At 46.0% G+C, this 20,083-nt stretch overlaps 1 protein-coding gene across 1 annotated transcript in view; it reads right to left on the minus strand.

The window, feature by feature from the left end:
- The window catches only part of snd1 (staphylococcal nuclease and tudor domain containing 1), a 447,837-nt gene that overhangs the window by 180,991 nt on the left and 246,763 nt on the right, over positions 1–20,083 (minus strand). The window contains 1 exon segment of the mRNA XM_084330125.1: positions 16,766–16,954. Within this exon segment, the coding sequence (XP_084186251.1) occupies positions 16,766–16,954 (189 nt within the window).

Raw genomic sequence — 20,083 nt, forward strand, 5'->3', positions numbered from 1 at the left:
CAAACTAATAAAAAAAATCGCGATTTACCCGGTGGCTACAACAAATGAACGGTGGGGCTAATCTAAAGGACTGGACACGGACGCATTAAACAGCAATCAATTAATTTAATACAACAGTCCGGTTCTGTGTTTGTTTGTGTCTGTAGATTGTTGGTGAACAACTTTAGGTTAGTTTAACGCGTCCGTGTCCAGTCCATTAGATTAGCCCCACTGTTCATTGTAAACTATAATTATATTGTATATAATTATAATTATATACAAATACCATTGTAAATTATGGTGGTCATTATCCATCATTATGATGCTACACCCCTCCCCTCAGGGTGCTCCGTGCAGCGGGAATACACATACTTTATGTCTCAAGGCTAGCTAAACATGTCTCAACAAATGCGCATGTTTGTATTAATTAATGATTGTGTGCCATTATTACTATCAAATGTAATGATTGTGAAATATTACTGTAAATTTGTTGTGTGTGTATGAATCAAGCATCCTTGACTCCAGGGACAACGATGGAAATAAGTCTCGGCTTTTCGTTTCTATCCCTGACAAAGCAAATACTCATGTGATCTGTATGTTTGTTGTCTAAATAAATACCTACCTATCCAACGCTATTAAGACTCTTCACACCACCTAATGCAACCTATGATTGGAGGAAAATAATGACTGTAATGATTTCACGCCCACTGGGAAAAACCTCTCGATGACCGCCGGGGTTAAAAAAAAAAAAACTCTTGGCGACCGCCGCCGGGGTAAAGGACGGGCGTTGGAGCGGCTGAAGTTAAGGAGTGATCATGTGTCAGAGCGGAAGCGACCGGGGGTTCTGGCCGTCCGGGACCACCCTGGACCGGAAGGAGAGCGGGGGGAACACACGCTTTGTGAATCTTCCTCATTATTTCACTCAAAGCTTTTTCGGATGAAGCACTTGAATGCCAATCCCTGACTCAACTCATGATATTGCCATGGTGACTGCTGCCGTTTCTATCTCCGTGTCCCTCTGAGCAGGAGGAGGAGGAGAAGACATAGAAGATGAACAATGAAAACAAGATGGCAGCATTGAGAGCATGTTATTGGCTTCAGGGTGTCTGCATCACTGGACCTGGTAATACCAGGGCCCTCATTCATCAACGTGTCTTACGCACAGATATGTGCTTAACCTGTGCGTACAACCATTTCTAAGCAAAGAGTAGGATTCATCAATTTCAACTTGAACTTGACATCGTGCTTATGTGTACGCACAGCTCGGAGCACACTTAGCTGACGCCCAGTGGTAGAATATATTATTACAACAAGGAAATGAGCTTCTGTGCATTAGTTTCAACACTGGCATGTTCTGTATGAACCGTAATTCATTATAGTTCATTGTAAAATAGCAACAGTAGTGTAATTATGGTCAAAACCCTATAAATAGCATTTGGAATAATAGATCTTTCTCTCAGAATGAATGCAGCATGGTTTATATAGCGCTATCGGAATATACGGGGTGTACTGACTGACTGCGCTCCGCGTAGCTCAACTCGTTATTATTTTGCGCACAGACCGCAGAAACACGGGAACGTTTTGATTATATTTAAAAGGCTTTACGTTAAACGAAACAAGTGGAATTTCGAAGCTGTAAGCAGAATACAAGTCATATGAACACCCACGATATAGTGTTCTTCCCCCTTTTTACTGTATAAGAAAGAATAAAAAACGCATTGCAATGACACCAGGGTGTATGTGTATTACAAAACCCTTGCAATAATGTGTCTTAAATGAATGAAAGGCATACATGCTCTGGACACAGAGCATATCGTGTGGGTGATATGACTTGTATTATGCTTACAGAATTCCACGTATTTAGTTTTACAATGTCAAAGCCTTTTAATGTAAATCAAAACGTTCCCGTATTTCTGCAATCTATGTGCAAAATAATAACGAGTTGAGTTCTAACAAAGAACATATTACATGCTGGTATGCTGATAGAGTAAACTATTATATGAATATGATATGATATAAGGTATACACTGGTCCGTCGCATACACTGGTATGCGCAAGTTACTGTTGCATAATGTAGGCTATGGCTGCTATTATATGTAATTCATATAGGCTACCTAATAGTATATGATTTTTAGAGGCATCTATTTTGTTGTCGGTAATACAGACAACAAAATAGATGCCTCTAAAAATCATATAGCCAATCGAACACAACTAATAAAGGCATTCATATTACAGCACGGTTATAATGACACACAACCAACACCAAACAGTGGTCAATGAACGGTCTTTATTAGTATTTTGAGCTGTCCAGGCAGAATTGCAGCAATGATCTTAGGGAGCCGTTGATATCTGACATCACCGTTTACAAGTCTGCCTTTTATTTATCCCATAACACGCGTTGTGTCTTCTTGGTTCGACAGCAGTGAACAATCTCCGTGAAGTTTCTCAGAGTTCCGCTCGGGTCAGTCCATTATTTCACATCCCATGGGGGGTGTTTCATCACTTTCATGACCATATATGGATAATCATGCACGAGCATTGACGGTAGAACAAAGAGGTATTTATCAACACGGAGGAGCATAGGACCCGTGTACGCACGGTTGATGAATCCCAATATTTCTGTGCGTGCACTGATTCTAAATTCTGTGCTTACGTGTGGAAATAGAACATTTCCTACGCCACGTTGATGAATGAGGGCCCAGGAGTCTATTCACGAGGGCTGACCTCGATTAGTCGAATAGTCAAACAATTATAATATTTTTTTTATATATATATTAGGGATGCTCGATATTGGCTTTTTTACCGATACCGATATTGTCCAACTCTTCATTTCCGATACCGATATCAACCGATACCGATATATGCAGGGTTCCCCCCCCCCCCCCCCCCCCAAAAAATTTAATAATTTCAGGTAATTGACATTACATATCTCTTGTTGTGGAATTAACACAACATTATGCATACTTTTGACAATAAATAAAATCAGAATTTGTTCTTACTTGCTTGCCTGGGTAAATAAAGGTTATAGAAATGTAAAAAAAAATAATAATAATAATAATTTGAAAACAGATACTTTCCGATATCACATTTTAATGCCGATATCGGCCGATAATATCGGTAGGCCGATAATATCGGACATCCCTAATATATATCTTTTGGGGATCATTCTTTCCAAAAGCAAAGAGGCAAACGCTAATGGCGAGTATATCAGAGAGGCTAAACTGCCTAAGAAACGGGCACAGAGGCACTGAAAGAGGATTTCACCCGTCTAATGAACAAATATCAAGATCAGTATCAGTATCAGTGGACCAATTGCATGCTTTTGCAGAGAACAAGAAGCCTTCAGTCGACTTATTCAGACATTAAGCATCCCCCACAGCCCAAATGGAATGATTAAAAAAATCATTATAAATTATTATTTAATTTTTTTTTTACTACCAGTCGACTAGCGACAAATTCTGGCCAATCAAAGTCAACTATACAAATCCTTAGTCGGGGACAGGCCTACTATTCACATCTAGTCTAGAAACCCTTGTTGAAATAAAATATCTTTCAGTGTGAAAAAAAAAGTGTCAAACATGTACTGGTTTCGAATGTCCTGTAAACTGCTCCAAAACAGAAAATAGGGACAATTCCATTGTAATCTCTACAGGAACGTGGAGGGAGTGGCTGAGATTGGGATGCTAACCACAGCTAATCAAGAGGCTTGGAAACGGGTATGGTCCAAGCCTGCACTCAATGAGACTACACAGGTGTGTTCCTGTGTGTCCCAGGTATGTTCCAGGTGTGTTCCTGTGTGTAGCCAGGTGTGTTCCTGTGTGTAGCCAGGTGTGTTCCTGTGTGTAGCCAGGTGTGTTCCTGTGTTCCAGGTGTGTTCCTGTGTTCCAGGTGTGTTCCTGTGTGTAGCCAGGTGTGTTCCTGTGTTCCAGGTGTGTTCCTGTGTTCCAGGTGTGTTCCAGGTGTGTTCCTGTGTTCCAGGTGTGTTCCAGGTGTGTTCCAGGTGTGTAGCCAGGTGTGTTCCTGTGTTCCAGGTGTGTTCCTGTGTTCCAGGTGTGTTCCAGGTGTGTTCCAGGTGTGTTACAGGTGTGTTCCTGTGTTCCTGTGTGTCCCAGGTATGTTCCAGGTGTGTTCCTGTGTGTCCCAGGTATGTTCCAGGTGTGTTCCTGTGTGTAGCCAGGTGTGTTCCTGTGTGTAGCCAGGTGTGTTCCTGTGTGTAGCCAGGTGTGTTCCTGTGTTCCAGGTGTGTTCCTGTGTTCCAGGTGTGTTCCTGTGTGTAGCCAGGTGTGTTCCTGTGTTCCAGGTGTGTTCCTGTGTTCCAGGTGTGTTCCTGTGTGTAGCCAGGTGTGTTCCTGTGTTCCAGGTGTGTTCCTGTGTTCCAGGTGTGTTCCTGTGTTCCAGGTGTGTTCCTGTGTTCCAGGTGTGTTCCAGGTGTGTTCCTGTGTTCCAGGTGTGTTCCAGGTGTGTTCCAGGTGTGTAGCCAGGTGTGTTCCTGTGTTCCAGGTGTGTTCCTGTGTTCCAGGTGTGTTCCAGGTGTGTTCCAGGTGTGTTACAGGTGTGTTCCTGTGTTCCAGGTGTGTTCCAGGTGTGTAGCCAGGTGTGTTCCTGTGTTCCAGGTGTGTTCCAGGTGTGTTCCTGTGTTCCAGGTGTGTTCCTGTGTTCCAGGTGTGTTCCAGGTGTGTTCCAGGTGTGTAGCCAGGTGTGTTCCTGTGTTCCAGGTGTGTTCCAGGTGTGTTCCTGTGTTCCAGGTGTGTTCCAGGTGTGTAGCCAGGTGTGTTCCTGTGTTCCAGGTGTGTTCCAGGTGTGTTCCTGTGTTCCAGGTGTGTTCCTGTGTTCCAGGTGTGTTCCTGTGTTCCAGGTGTGTTCCAGGTGTGTTCCTGTGTTCCAGGTGTGTTCCAGGTGTGTGCCTGTGTTCCAGGTGTGTTCCTGTGTTCCAGGTGTGTTCCTGTGTTCCAGGTGTTCCAGGTGTGTTCCTGTGTTCCAGGTGTGTTCCTGTGTTCCAGGTGTGTTCCAGGTGTGTTCCTGTGTTCCAGGTGTGTTCCTGTGTTCCAGGTGTGTTCCTGTGTTCCAGGTGTGTTCCAGGTGTGTTACTGTGTTCCAGGTGTGTTCCAGGTGTGTTACTGTGTTCCAGGTGTGTTCCAGGTGTGTTCCAGGTGTGTTCCAGGTGTGTTCCAGGTGTGTTCCTGTGTTCCAGGTGTGTTCCTGTGTTCCAGGTGTGTTCCAGGTGTGTTCCAGGTGTGTTCCTGTGTTCCAGGTGTGTTACTGTGTTCCAGGTGTGTTCCTGTGTTCCAGGTGTGTTCCAGGTGTGTTCCTGTGTGCCAGGTGTGTTCCTGTGTTCCAGGTGTATTCCAGGTGTGTTCCAGGTGTGTTACTGTGTTCCAGGTGTGTTCCAGGTGTGTTCCTGTGTTCCAGGTGTGTTCCTGTGTTCCAGGTGTGTTCCAGGTGTGTTCCTGTGTCCCAGGTGTGTTCCTGTGTCCCAGGTGTGTTCCTGTGTTCCAGGTGTGTTCCTGTGTTCCAGGTGTGTTCCTGTGTCCCAGGTGTGTTCCTGTGTTCCAGGTGTGTTACTGTGTTCCAGGTGTGTTCCTGTGTTCCAGGTATGTTCCTGTGTTCCAGGTGTGTTCCAGGTGTGTTCCTGTGTTCCAGGTGTGTTCCATGTGTGTTCCAGGTGTGTTCCAGGTGTGTTCCAGGTGTGTTACTGTGTTCCAGGTGTGTCCCAGGTGTGTTCCTGTGTCCCAGGTGTGTTCCTGTGTTCCAGGTGTGTTCCTGTGTTCCAGGTGTGTTCCTGTGTCCCAGGTGTGTTCCTGTGTCCCAGGTGTGTTCCTGTGTTCCAGGTGTGTTCCTGTGTTCCAGGTGTGTTCCTGTGTCCCAGGTGCGTTCCTGTGTTCCAGGTGTGTTCCTGTGTTCCAGGTGTGTTCCAGTGTTCCAGGTGTGTTCCTGTGTCCCAGGTGTGTTCCTGTGTTCCAGGTGTGTTCCAGGTGTGTTCCTGTGTTCCAGGTGTGTTCCTGTGTTCCAGGTGTGTTCCAGGTGTGTTCCTGTGTTCCAGGTGTGTTCCTGTGTTCCAGGTGTGTTCCTGTGTTCCAGGTGTGTTCCTGTGTTCCAGGTGTGTTCCTGTGTTCCAGGTGGGTTCCAGGTGTGTTACTGTGTTCCAGGTGTGTAGCCAGGTGTGTTCCTGTGTTCCAGGTGTGTTCCTGTGTGTAACCAGGTGTGTTCCTGTGTTCCAGGTGTGTTCCAGGTGTGTTCCTGTGTTCCAGGTGTGTTCCAGGTGTGTTCCAGGTGTGTTCCAGGTGTGTTCCTGTGTAGCCAGGTGTGTTCCTGTGTGTTCATGTGTGGTCAGGTGTGTTACTGTGTAGCCAGGTGTGTTACTGTGTGTTCATGTGTGTAGCCAGGTGTGTTCCTGTGTGTTCATGTGTGGTCAGGTGTGTTACTGTGTAGCCAGGTGTGTTACTGTGTGTTCATGTGTGTAGCCAGGTGTGTTCCTGTGTGTTCATGTGTGGTCAGGTGTGTTACTGTGTAGCCAGGTGTGTTACTGTGTAGCCAGGTGTGTTCATGTGTAGTCAGGTGTGTTACTGTGTGTTCATGTGTTCCAGGTGTGTTCCAGGTGTGTTACTGTGTTGCAGGTGTGTCCCAGGTGTGTTCCTGTGTCCCAGGTGTGTTCCTGTGTTCCAGGTGTGTTCCTGTGTTCCAGGTGTGTTCCTGTGTCCCAGGTGTGTTCCTGTGTCCCAGGTGTGTTCCTGTGTTCCAGGTGTGTTCCTGTGTTCCAGGTGTGTTCCTGTGTTCCAGGTGTGTTCCTGTGTCCCAGGTGCGTTCCTGTGTTCCAGGTGTGTTCCTGTGTTCCAGGTGTGTTCCAGGTGTGTTCCTGTGTTCCAGGTGTGTTCCTGTGTCCCAGGTGTGTTCCTGTGTCCCAGGTGTGTTCCAGGTGTGTTCCTGTGTTCCAGGTGTGTTCCTGTGTTCCAGGTGTGTTCCAGGTGTGTTCCTGTGTTCCAGGTGTGTTCCTGTGTTCCAGGTGTGTTCCTGTGTTCCAGGTGTGTTCCAGGTGTGTTCCTGTGTTCCAGGTGTGTTCCTGTGTTCCAGGTGTGTGCCTGTGTTCCAGGTGTGTAGCCAGGTGTGTTCCTGTGTTCCAGGTGTGTAGCCAGGTGTGTTCCTGTGTTCCAGGTGTGTTCCTGTGTGTAGCCAGGTGTGTTCCTGTGTTCCAGGTGTGTTCCAGGTGTGTTCCTGTGTTCCAGGTGTGTTCCAGGTGTGTTCCTGTGTGTTCCAGGTGTGTTCCTGTGTAGCCAGGTGTGTTCCTGTGTGTTCATGTGTGGTCAGGTGTGTTACTGTGTAGCCAGGTGTGTTACTGTGTGTTCATGTGTGTAGCCAGGTGTGTTCCTGTGTGTTCATGTGTGGTCAGGTGTGTTACTGTGTAGCCAGGTGTGTTACTGTGTGTTCATGTGTGTAGCCAGGTGTGTTCCTGTGTGTTCATGTGTGGTCAGGTGTGTTACTGTGTAGCCAGGTGTGTTCATGTGTAGTCAGGTGTGTTCCTGTGTGTTCATGTGTGGTCAGGTGTGTTACTGTGTGTTCATGTGTGGTCAGGTGTGTTACTGTGTAGCCAGGTGTGTTCCTGTGTGTTCATGTGTGGTCAGGTGTGTTCATGTGTAGTCAGGTGTGTTCCTGTGTTCCTGTGTCCCAGGTGTGTTCCTGTGTTCCAGGTGTGTTACAGGTGTGTTCCTGTGTTCCAGGTGTGTTCCTGTGTTCCAGGTGTGTTCCAGGTGGCGTCTATGCTTTTACCAAACGGTTTGTGTTTCCGCGTTCCTGTTTTGCGCTCCGATTGGCCACGCACGTTTCTGGTCATGTGACATGTGCGCCCAATCGCATGCAAACGACCTAACGCCTAGTTTATCACTGGTTAAGCTTAGGCGACTCTTTCGCAGTTGGTTAACACTTTGCCGCCCGACCACGTATAAATACGGGTTTCGAATCCATGCCTTGTGGACAGAATCACGTATAAAGCCGTGGCAAGTTGTTATTGCTTTTATTCCATTTTAATAACCGGGTCAAGGTCGCGGAGCGGCACTGCATATATTCCCTAGTCTGTGAAATCGAGAACGTGCAATACCGGCCAGATCCTCTTAGGGGCGCCATCGCTCCACTGCAGTATGCCCTGTGGGCAAATGGATGACCTTTTTTTTTTTCCTTTCAATGGAGATCATATGTAAAACGGAAATGCCGTTGAATATAACGTTAGCAGCTATTAGCCCTATAACTAGCCTTCCAGAAAATATACGAGACAAAATCCGCTATAATGCTTATATTCACGGCGCTATAAAATGACAACCTATTGATGCATTTTTTTTTCTTTAAGCCATTTTAAAGGGACGGTTTATGAACTCAATTGACAATGATAATGGACAGATAGCAATACTATAAAGTATAGATTTAGCTGTACAAAAAGACACCGGTCTGTTTACAAAAGCTGGTCCTCAACCACTATATTAGACGCATCCCAGCGGTCGCCAATGTGTTAAGGTTAGAGTTTGGAATCAGGGCTGGCGTTCTATCGCCCTGCTCCAAGACAAACTCTAACCTTAACCAACTGCGAAAGAGTCTCCTAAGCTTAACCGTCCAAAGAACTTGCTGTCACACGATTGGGCGCACATGTCACATGACCAGAAACGTCAGTGGCCAATCAGATTCGCAAAACACACAAACCGTTTGGTAAAAGTAATGAGGCTTCCAGGTGTGATGTTCTGCTTGCCGACAAGACGGTAGCGTAGATGAGGCGATGGGGAGATCTCGCATTTTGCAAACTCCTCCGCTAAAGTAATCAACAGATGGAGATGGAGCAGGGGACTGTGGGGCGTTTGATTACATGTGGAGATGGCTTTGGCATAGAGGCAAATAGCCTGACCCCTTGGGGAGTGGGAACTAGAGCCGTTTGTGGCGAGTCAAAGGTACATAAATTGCAAGGTACGGTCAAAAATCAAGCCGTGAGCGCCGATTTCTGGTGCACTACAGAGGACGGCCTGGCACCAAGGAAAGAAAAGCGCTGAAACAGGATTATGTGTTTCAATCATTCAAGGGCAACGTCAGAGGCGCTCAATGTCGACTCCGCTGCTACTTTAAGTGCTCTGCAGAGTGGCGCTGACGAACGGGTGAGGGTTATGGGACGCGACAGCAGCGGGGGGGGGTCTGGCGATCCCTCGGGATTCCACCGTTCTCCTAAAGGCCAGGAGTGGTGCAGTTTACCTGAGTCACCACACGTTCCCTCCTCTCCTCCCAACACGGTTGAAGGTAGCGAGGCGGCTATGGATGGCAAGGGCACGACTCAGGGCTTTTGAGATTACATTAATCCGGTTAATACGAGGAGATTCAGAGATGATTAGGAGGGAAAGAGAAGAGAAAAAGAAGAAACGGACAAAGAACAAGGAGACCGGGGAGAGAGTGATGCAGAGGATGTGAGAGAGAGAGAGCGAGAGCGAGAGCGAGAGCGAGAGAGCGAGAGAGAGAGAGAGAGAGAGAGAGAGAGAGAGAGAGAGAGAGAGAGAGAGAGAGAGAGAGAGAGAGAGCGAGCACTGGGGAGCTGGAAGGAGGGAGGGAGGTCGCTGAAAGAGCTGAATGGTGTGTGTGTTGGGGATCAGAGATGAGGTGGGTCATGTGATCATAAATGGGTCTCTCTCTCTCTCTCTCTCTCTCTCTCTCTGAGTGTGTTAATCTCTTCAAGGCTGGGTAATTACTGCAGAAAACGCCTTGCTCAACAGAAAGCACACTCTGGTTAATATTGAGGAGCGATTACCGGCGCGCTCCCGTTCCCTGTGTCTGTACAGAGTTGTTAAGTCTGAGTGATTTCCTCTCAGAAACAGACCTACATATTCTACTCCGTAAGAGAAACACAAAGCTGCAAAAACGCCACCAGCATCAGGGGATTGGTAGAACCTTGGACTAGAAAGATTAAGAAATAAATAATGTTGGCCTGTCGAGTGAAAACGTTCCTCTCCCTCCATCCCTCTCCCTCCCTATATCTCACTCTCCATCCATCTATCTCACTCTCCATCCCTCCCAGTCTATCTCACTATCCCTCTATCCCTCCATCCATCCCTATATCTCACTCTCCATCCCTCCATCTATCTAACTCTCCCTCCCTCCCTCACACTCGCTCCCTCCCTCTATCTCATTCTCCCTCACACTCCCTCCCTCCCTCCCTCCCTCCATCCCTCCCTCCCTCCATCCCTCCCTCCCTCTATCTCACTCTCCCTCCCTCCGTTGCAGCATGAGCATACAGTAAAGGTGGACAGAATGATGCATAAAGGAGTTATGGATTATTATTCTACAGTAATAAAGACAACCACCAACTAAAAACCAAGGCGTGTTGGTTCTTCCAGTGAGCCTCACTCACAGAGACGGGTCACTCTGGAGGAGTCCCGCTGCAGAAGAAGGCTTTCAGAAACATTTAGCAAAGAAACGCTTTAAAAGGCCGAAGCCTCCGCTGGGAGACGAGCGTGGCTTTGTTAAAACAACATGTGGTAAGTAAGGTTCCCCTGGGCCTCTGTTCTGGGTGGATCATGTGAATGTTACCAGCACCAGCGGGACAATGGGTTCTGACGGGCCAGATGCTTAAAAGAGGTAGATTTACGTAACCAAACAAGGGCTGGTCGTGAATACGGCTCTAGGGCGACGAGTCCCGCTCCCTGGTGCCTGGGATCCTGCCTCCTTTTGAAGAGAGACTTCCAGAAGATCATTTAGCGTGATGGTGAAGCATAAGATACACTTATGCAAGTTCCACACACACACACACCCTTTCTCCAAACCCTGTGGAATGCTTCATTTAAAACGTAATCACTTTGTCCCATTGGTAACATTGTAGCAGAAACTCATATCTACCCAAGTCACACAGACTAAGCAGTTTTTGGGTTCAGGATGTGAGTGCAGCACGCAGGTCCCTGGTCCCAGCAGGACACACACACACACACACACACACACACAGCAGGACCACCAAGCAAACTTTACTTTAATGAGGACAGGCAGTGTGTACACACACACCCTCTGAGGCCACTTCATTACGACAATCCCCTCTCTTGTAAGGACGCCTGACACAGCACCACCAAGAGAGAGCGGCAGAGAGAGAGATAGAGAGAGAGACACAGAGAGATAAGAGAGAGAGAGAGAGAGAGAGAGAGAGAGAGAGAGAGAGAGAGAGAGAGAGAGAGAGAGAGAGAGAGAGAGAGAGAGAGAAAAGAGAGAGATAAAGAGACAGAAAGATCGAGATAGATACCTAGGCCCAATCTACACAAATGAAGGCTAGCCCAAGACTTCAAAAGAGAGGGAAATACGCCAAGCTCTCAGCTTCTCTCTCCGCTGAGTCCCTGTGGGTTAATTATAAACAGTAAGTTCCTCCTCATCTGCCCTTGGGTTGCATACCACACACACACACACACACCCCCCACACACACACACACACACACACAATCATCAAGTGAAGCGGCTCAGGTCAAAATGTGCTCATCACTGTTCAAACCTCACATCAAACACAATCCTCTACCGTCAGTCTTGCCTTCTCCAAACAGTTACCAACACAGGAGAAACGGTCTGGGAGGGTAACACCGCATGTTTTACCATTACAAGTAGGGCTGGGCGATAAAACGATAACGATAACTATCGCGATAAATTATTTCCTCGAAATAAACATGAAACGTGGTCGCAAAGTTTCGATATATCGATTTTCCAAGCTTGGCTCCGTTCAGCCTCGGCTCAACACACTCACTAACAACAACCAGCGTTACGTGATGACGTGCTTACGCACAACAGCTAACAACCAATCAGTGAAGGAGATGGCCGAGATCCGGAAGGAGGTAGGACTCACTCAACAACAAGGCTTGCTAGGCTAATTAGCTTGCACGGCTTTGTTTTATATATTTACGTGCCGAGTATGTGTGTGTTTTGAATTCTGAGGCCACGTGTATGGTAGTGTGGGATATACAGTGGACGCCGTTTCAATATATTGTGGCGGAAGAGAGTATTTTAGTGTCATATTTAGCACATTGTCATGGAATACATCGCTTAGAACCAACAGGCTGGCTAGGATAACTAGCTTGCACGGCACTGTTTTATATATTTACGTGCCGAGTATGTGTGTGTTTTGAATTCTGAGGCCACGTTTATGGTAGTGTGGGATATACAGTGGACGTCGTTTCAATATATTGTGGCGGAAGAGAGTATTTTAGTGTCATATTTATTGTCATGAGATACTCCGCTTGTCGGCTAACGTGCGCAGACTGATGACGACATCAACTCGACTTGAGACATTCGCAGCAGCATAAGAAGTTAATTAAACTTGACGGACATTATATCGACGATAATTATCGATATCGAATTATATGAAAATAATTTAATAATTTTATCGCGATAACGTTTTTGGTCATATCGCCCAGCCCTAATTACAAGGTAAATATAGTGAGTAATAAATAATATACATAACTTAAAGCTGCAGTAGGCAACTTCAGAGGAATTAGCCAGAGTGAGTTTACCTGGCCAGCAGAAAACAGAGCGAGCTCTGCATCACAAGGCCATGAACAGACTCCCAGAGGCACCAGCAGCTTTAAGCTGAATTTAAAAAAATAAATGTAATAATAATTATCTGAACAGCAGGTGGTTTTGCACATCATGTGTACTTTTTAACGATGCACGTGATTGGTGGTGTTTGTTTTCAGATCCCGGGAAGAACCATTTGGCATCCCAGTGGTGTCACTGGGCTCACGGCGGAGAGATGGCACCGCCATCGGGCTCCCTATACTGTGTGTACCGTCATCAAATATGTATATCATAAACGTATTACACACACTGTATATCCTTAAGTAAATCAACGGAAGTACGTTTTCACACAATGTCATATATGAGGGAGAGACAGAGACATAGACAGAGAGAGAGACAGAAAGAGAGAAAGAGAGATAGAGAAAGATAGAAAGACAGATACAGAGAGAGACAGAACGAGAGAGATAGAGATAGAGATAGAGAGAGAGACAGAGACAGAGACATATATAGAGAGACATAAGAGAAAGAGAGAGAGAGACAGAGACATAGACAGAGAGAGAGAGAGAGAGGCATAAAGAGATAAATAGATATATACATAGATAGATATAGAGAGAGAGAGAGAGAGAGAGAGAGAGAGAGAGAGAGAGAGAGAGAGAGAGAGAGAGAGAGAGAGAGAGAGAGAGAGAGAGAGAGAGAGAGAGAGAGAGATAGAGAGAGAGAGAGAGAGAGAGAGAGAGAGAGAGACAGAGACAGAGAGAGACAGACATATACAGAGATATAGAGCGAGATACAGAGACAGAGACAGACAGATACAGAGATAGAGAGCCAGAGAGAGAGAGAGAGATATAGAGAGATATAGAGAAAGAGAGAGATAGAGAGATATAGAGAGAGAGAGAGATAGACATATACAGAGATATAGAGCGAGATACAGAGACAGAGAGATACAGAGATAGAGAGCCAGAGAGAGAGAGAGAGAGAGAGAGAGAGATAGAGAAAGAGAAAGAGAAAGAGAGAGAGAGAGAGAGAGAGATAGAGAGAGAGAGAGCATGTATGAGGAGGTGGTGGAAGGTAGAGGGTTAAACAGCATCAGCCATTCCCCTCAGCTTTCTACCCCTCTCTTCCTCTATCGCTCCGATAAAAATAGGAGATAGAGATAGAGATAGAGATATAGAGAGTGAGAGAAATAAAGAGAACATAGAGAGAGAGACACTGGAGTCACTCCCAACAACAGCCCTCTGCTTTTCCAGTGGAATTAGAGAGAGAGAGACTACTGCATGGTGGATTCAGAGGAAGGGCAGATAACACAGTCCAGTAGGCAGTAGATCATACTGATATGAGGTGACGCTAGTCTTCAAAACCTTCCAGGTAGAGAGAGAGAAAGAGATAGACACAAAGAGAAGGAGAAAGAGAGAAGGGGAGAGGGAGAGAGAGATACACAAAGAGAAGGAGAAACAGAGAAGGGGAGAGGGATATGTAGAGAGAGAGACACAAAGAGAAGGAGAAACAGAGAATGGGAGAGGGAGAGAGATATTATGTAGAGAGATAAAGGATAAACCAATAAGGGGATATAGAGAGAGAAACAGAGAGCGAGAGATAGCGAGAGTGTGAGGAGAGAGATAGCGAGAGAGAAAAATAGAGCAATAGAGAAAAAGAGAGAGATAGAGAGCGAGATAGAGCGACATAGAGAGCGATATAGCGAGAGATATAGAGAGAGCGAGAGATGGAGAAAAAGAGAGCGAGAGATAGAGAGCAAGAACGAGCGACAGATAGAGCGAGATAGCGAGATAGAGAGAGAGAAAGAGAGAGCGTGAGAGAGAGCGAGAGAGAGCAAAAGAGAGATCGAGCGACAGAGAGAGCGAGAGAGAGAGTGAGAGCGAGATAGATAGAGAGAGAGAGAGAGAGAGAGAAAGCGAGAGAGAAAGCGACATAGAGCAAGAGAGAGAGAGAGAGAGAGAAAGCGAGAGAGAAAGCGACATAGAGCAAGAGAGAGAGAGAGAGAGAGAGAGAGAGAGAGATATAGAGAGAGAGAGAGAGAGAGAGAGTGCGAGAGAGAGAGAGCGAGAGAGAGAGAGAGAGAGAGAGAGAGAGATATATAGAGAGAGAGAGAGAGAGAGAGCTGGCCGGGCACTTCATTCCTCTGGCAGGGCGACTGGTGAAGCCATAATGAAAATGGAGGGAGAGATTGGGATCAGTGCCGGAGAGCCTCCATCCATCAAACGACTCCCAGAGAGGAAGGGAGGCTTCAATGATAACGGCAAATATGTGTCAGTTCACCAGGAAGGTAGATATTAGCATCTCAGCATTAGGTCGACTGTACCGTGCGATGCCGGCTGGACCATGCTGATGCACTCAATTTATGGAGTATGTTACCGGGGGTCATTTGGCGTCAGTTCCCATCCAATGATGAGTTGTCATGGCACTGGGAGACATACTGGTGTGACCTTCTTTACCTTCAGGCTTTTATGAGAATGGTCCTGATGTGATAAATGTGACAGAGCCCTGACCAGATGATGCAAGACGCAAAGTCACCTCCTCCATGAGATAAATGCTTAAAGGGGAATGCCAGCCATTTTGAGAATTCACATTATGTTCGTCCTGTGACCCTAGGACAGTTTAAGTATTTGTGCACACACACCACTCTCTCCTAAAGCTAGAAATCGGAGAGAACCCAAATTAGTAACTCAATATTTTCTGGTTCAGACCTAGAAGATAATCCTAATTTGGGTGTAAGAGCTCACAAAAACATTTTACAACCCCACAGTCAAAATGTAGGCCTGTACAACGTACAGATTTATGTCACAACTAGATCAATACAGACCGTATTAATTAGGGGTGTAACGATGCATCAATTAATCAAAATGCATCAATTCTAATGCGTTTGATTCGATGAATCATTTTGAATATGTTAGAATCGATTATAATAGAAATTAATCGAAATAAAATCTTTTTAAATTTGTTTTTGTGTGTGTATTGTTTTTATTGACCTATAGTCCATTAATGCTGAGTGAATCAGTATCCCCCAGCCACATTTGTGTATTCAACATTTTTGGGGGAATTAACTGATAGAAAATTCATAGAAAATTAATCTAATCGAAGTCAAATGAAGAGATTTCATGATGCATTGAATCGTTGCCTGAGTCATATCGGCCGATACACTGATCGACCGATCGTTTTTTGTTTTCTTATAGCACTGGCAGTATTATACTGTAGGTCTAACACAGGCATTTTCAAAGTCCTGTCTAAATTATATAATCTAATCTTAGAAATTAAGTAAAGTGAATAGTACTGGGTGTTAAGCATAACCGTATCTAAGTTAATTTACTTCTGACCATTATAGTCAACGTATTTTCCTATGCACTGAAACTTATAAGATGTTCTCAGTGTTAAGTTACAGCTATGAAACACAATAGCTAATTAGCCAACAGCTGCAAAAACGAATGATGTTATAAGACATTGATATCAGGAGCCATCTGTAGCTACTGCTAGCCAGCTAGATAACGTTAGACAATGCCTCATGTATTAAACTAAAGTGAATAGTTGACTGGGTAATTTTGTTTAAACAGTAACGTTAGCTAGTATCACTCGAGGTGCACTCGACTCTTGGGAGCATTTGTTGACATGGGTCTGTGAGGGGGAGGGGGGAGGGGCAAGGCGTGCAGCAGCAGCAGCTGTGAGCAAGAGAGACAGCGAGTGAGAACTCCGCTGAGAATTGGATCATGTTTTCCGCGTGTGTCATCGATCGGTTTTCACGATCGGCGAAAATAAAGCATTATCGGAATTCACCGATCTCATATTTATACTGAATATCGGCCGATACCGATCGCTGGCCGATCGATCGGAGCATCCATAGTTAAAAACAACAAGAAAAACAGAGAACAGAGAAAACCCTAAAAGCGTGAGCTTGGGACACTCCTCTACTATTGGGGGAAAGACATGAAATGGACAAGCATCCGGACACAGTCAACCAAACCTACTTAAAGGCACTGCACACCTGACACCAATCAGGTGGCAATCAAGCCCACACACCTGCCAATGCCGCATGGCAAGTAACTGCAGAGGCCAGTGATTGACAGCTGTCCCTCACAGAAAGACGAAATAAAGCCAAAGCACCTTAGAATAAACTAAAATAAAACCCACATAAACCGTGATCCATCACAGTTAGAAGACAAACCAAATGTAAAGCGTTACGTTAGGCCTGACGGTGGTGCAAGAGGAAAGGTCACTGGGTCATCAACAGGGCCCTTCCTCTCTGGGTCTTTGTTTGGATAGTTATTTAAACGGGACGCACCTTCTCTTTCCTCAGACGGCAGCCCTCCTCCGCCGACACCAGGGTCTTGTAGTAGCAGCTGCGCTCGGCCGTGAAGTGGACCTTGGACAGGGCGCTCTCCACCAGCGCACAGGACAGGTTCATGCCCTCGATGTGCAGCCAGCCAATGAAGTTCCCCGCTTTGTCCATGTTCTCGACCTCTACTTCCACCTGCCGGAGAGAAGGAGGGGGGAGGGAGGGAGGGAGGGAGGGAGAAGAGAGACTCAGTTAATGTACTGTATCAGGAATTAGGTTTGAGATTCCATTAGAGGGGGTGGGGGGTGCTATGATGCAGACAGTGCCCCCCGTTCTCCTGGTACGTCTCTCCCCGTCAGTGCTTCGGTCTTCCTCATCGTCTCGCACATCTTTCCCGGCAATTACACTCAACAGAGGCGTTTGGTGTCGCCCCGGCTTTAGCTAACTTTGGTCACCGACGTTCTCAATTAAACCCACTGTCTGGACTCTGACTGACGCTTGGGGCTGATGGATTACATTAGGGGTCTGTGCTGAGGTGTGTGTGTGTGTGTGTGTGTGTGTGTGTGTGTGTGTGTGTGTGTGTGTGTGTGTGTGTGTGTGTGTGTGTGTGTGTGTGTGTGTTTGGGGGGCTGGAAATAACGTCATTATGCAAAAGTATAAGTGAACAACAAAGTGAGCTGTGCCGTCTTTCAAAATTCCCCTTGATCAGTTGCGATGCACTGACACAAGGTGTTCCCCCTTTTACCCTCCAGGAAGGGGTCTAACACTAACCCTAACCCTCCAGGAAGGGGTCTAACACTAACCCTAACCCTCCAGGAAGGGGTCTAACACTAACCCCAAACCTCCAGGAAGGGGTCTAACACTAACCCTAACCCTCCAGGAAGGGTCTCCGTGTCAGTGCCTTTATTTAGTGTCGAGTCGGGTCTCCAGTTAGTCGAGAGGGCCGATACTGCAATCCTGCTTTTCTGGTGCACGCACTTTCCAAATCATTTGCAATTAGTGGGAAGCCACATTGCAATCCCCCCATGCTCCAAATGAGGCCACTCAAGGATCTAACCTGCTGACAAAGTAGCCAAGTCTTTATGGACAATAACCTGAATCTGCCTATTCAGGCTAATTATCTATTCATTACATTTTGTTTCATAAGTGATGAACAGGGGAACATCAGTAGTCCCCGCCCCCTCTCGTCAGTAGCAGCACGACAGAGAAGGTGGGGTGCAGAGATACGTCACAGCGATTAAGACACAGGCTGCTCAGCCCTGCTTGGCCTCCTGGGAAATCTGAGAATTACTTTGTGAACTACTTGGCCTTATTCTGAGTCAAAGTCAAAAGCTTTTTTATTACTTTTTTATTTATGAGTGCATAATCAGCGATTAAACACAATACCGACAACCCGCATCATGTGTAAACAGGAACACGAAACACATTTCCTTCTAGCCGTTTTGGGTTCAGAAGAGGTTTGAGGGTCAATGTGAGGTAATGAGCTGCTCCGTTATACTGGGTTTATCACCCTGGCACTCTTCATGAAAGATTCATTTTCCCTATTTATACCAGTTGAGCCAGAGTTTCTAATCCACTCGAGACCTTAATGTAGTGACCAAAGGGGCATCCAGGCTATAGACCTACTGTATCCTCTAGGGTCCTAATAAGAAAAGACAGCCAAGTTCTCTGCCTCCGTCTAATCTGTTTTTATTCCCCCCTTTCTTTCCTCCATCTGTCCTTCTCCTCCAGCGACTCACTCACACCCCCCCCCCAGTTCCTCCATCTCTCTTTCTCTAAGTGAAGAAGCAGTTATACAACACGGCTATTAAAGAGTCCAGGGCCCCACATGTCCAATAGGGGAAGTGGGCGGGGACAGCAGAAGGGGACTGATGGTGAATGAGAGGAGATGATTAGCTGAACTGTAACCTAGCAACGTGACTGACATGAATACAGCTAGTACTGTAGGACCTTAGCTGAGCTGAAGCATGACGCCTGAAGTGCACTCACTAACCAGAAGTTCAGATAAAGAGCAGCGACAGCCCTCTCTCTACCAGTCGGTCCGCAGTGAACTTCAGCAAGCTAATTAGCAAGCAATCCTTTGCTTTAAACTGGCTAGCCTATTTTAAAAGTAGCTAGCCAGTTTGGGTTTTCTGGCAACTCTAATGAAGCAGTGATGTAGTGATCTTCAGTAATGGTCTCCAGTAATGGTTATCTAGCAGTATCCTTCAAGTACACAAAAACATTCTAAGAACAAGGCCACACACAAACAGATGTAACGCATCGTCACACAGATGGAAGTCTTAAGACACAGTAACGCTGAGCTGCCACTAGGGGCAGCGTGGCTGATTGATTGATTGCAAACTTTATTAACATATTGCAGAATGTAAACAATACAGTACAGCTCAATACAAAACAACTGCTAAGAGGATGAAGACCAGACAAATACTTTCGTCTTGTTTACATAAGGGTCCTCCATTTTCAATTAATCAAGACATTTAGAGACATACAAATATACGGTACTATGTAAGAAAGAGAGAACATCATAAAACATTTAAATCAGAAGGGGAAGAAACTGTACATTGTAGAGGGTTGGGTGGGTGGGGGAGTTGGGGGGGATTTTGACATTTACCAGGGGCCAGTTTTCTAATTGCAGCCACCCGTAGGTGCTCTTTGAGAGCGGTTTTGAAGGAGGGTAGTGATTCACATTACTTTACGGCTGTGGGTAGGGCGTTCCACATTGATGTGGCATAGTTGCGAAACGTGTTTAGTCCCTTGTTTGAGCCGAATCTGGGTTTAACATGATTTGTGGAACTCCCTCTGCTCGTGGACTTCACTGACTTTTGGGAAGTATTTCGACAGGTACATCTTAGTGGTGTAGTGTATCTTGTAGACCAGGCCCATTGCAAGTTGCTGTACTCTGTCGTCTACTCTAAGCCATCCTAGGTTGTCAAAGTGGGCAGGGGTGAGGTGGGTTCTGGGAGTAAGGCCAAGCAGTAGCCTGACCAGTTTGTTTTGTGATGTTTGTAATCTTGTTTATAGGGCCTTTGAGGTGCTTTGGTACCACGAGGTGCAAGCATAGTCGTAGTACCCTTGAATGAGTGCTCCTGCCAGAGTCTTCAGGGTATTCTTGTTTACCAGAGAGGAGATCCGGTAGAAGAATCTTGTTCGTTGGTTGACTTTTTTTTATTACATTGGTTGCCATTTTGTCACAGGAAAGATTTTCCTCTATAGGATGGAACCTAGGTATGTAATTTCATCTTTCCTTGTGACAATAATTTGTAACTGAGAAGCCGTCGGTCTTGCTGAGTTTGCTATTTGATCCATAGAGAATGGATTAGGTTT

The sequence above is a fragment of the Notolepis coatsorum genome (assembly GCF_963971535.1).
Source record: "Notolepis coatsorum genome assembly, chromosome: 15".
NCBI classification, from domain to species: domain Eukaryota; kingdom Metazoa; phylum Chordata; class Actinopteri; order Aulopiformes; family Paralepididae; genus Notolepis; species Notolepis coatsorum.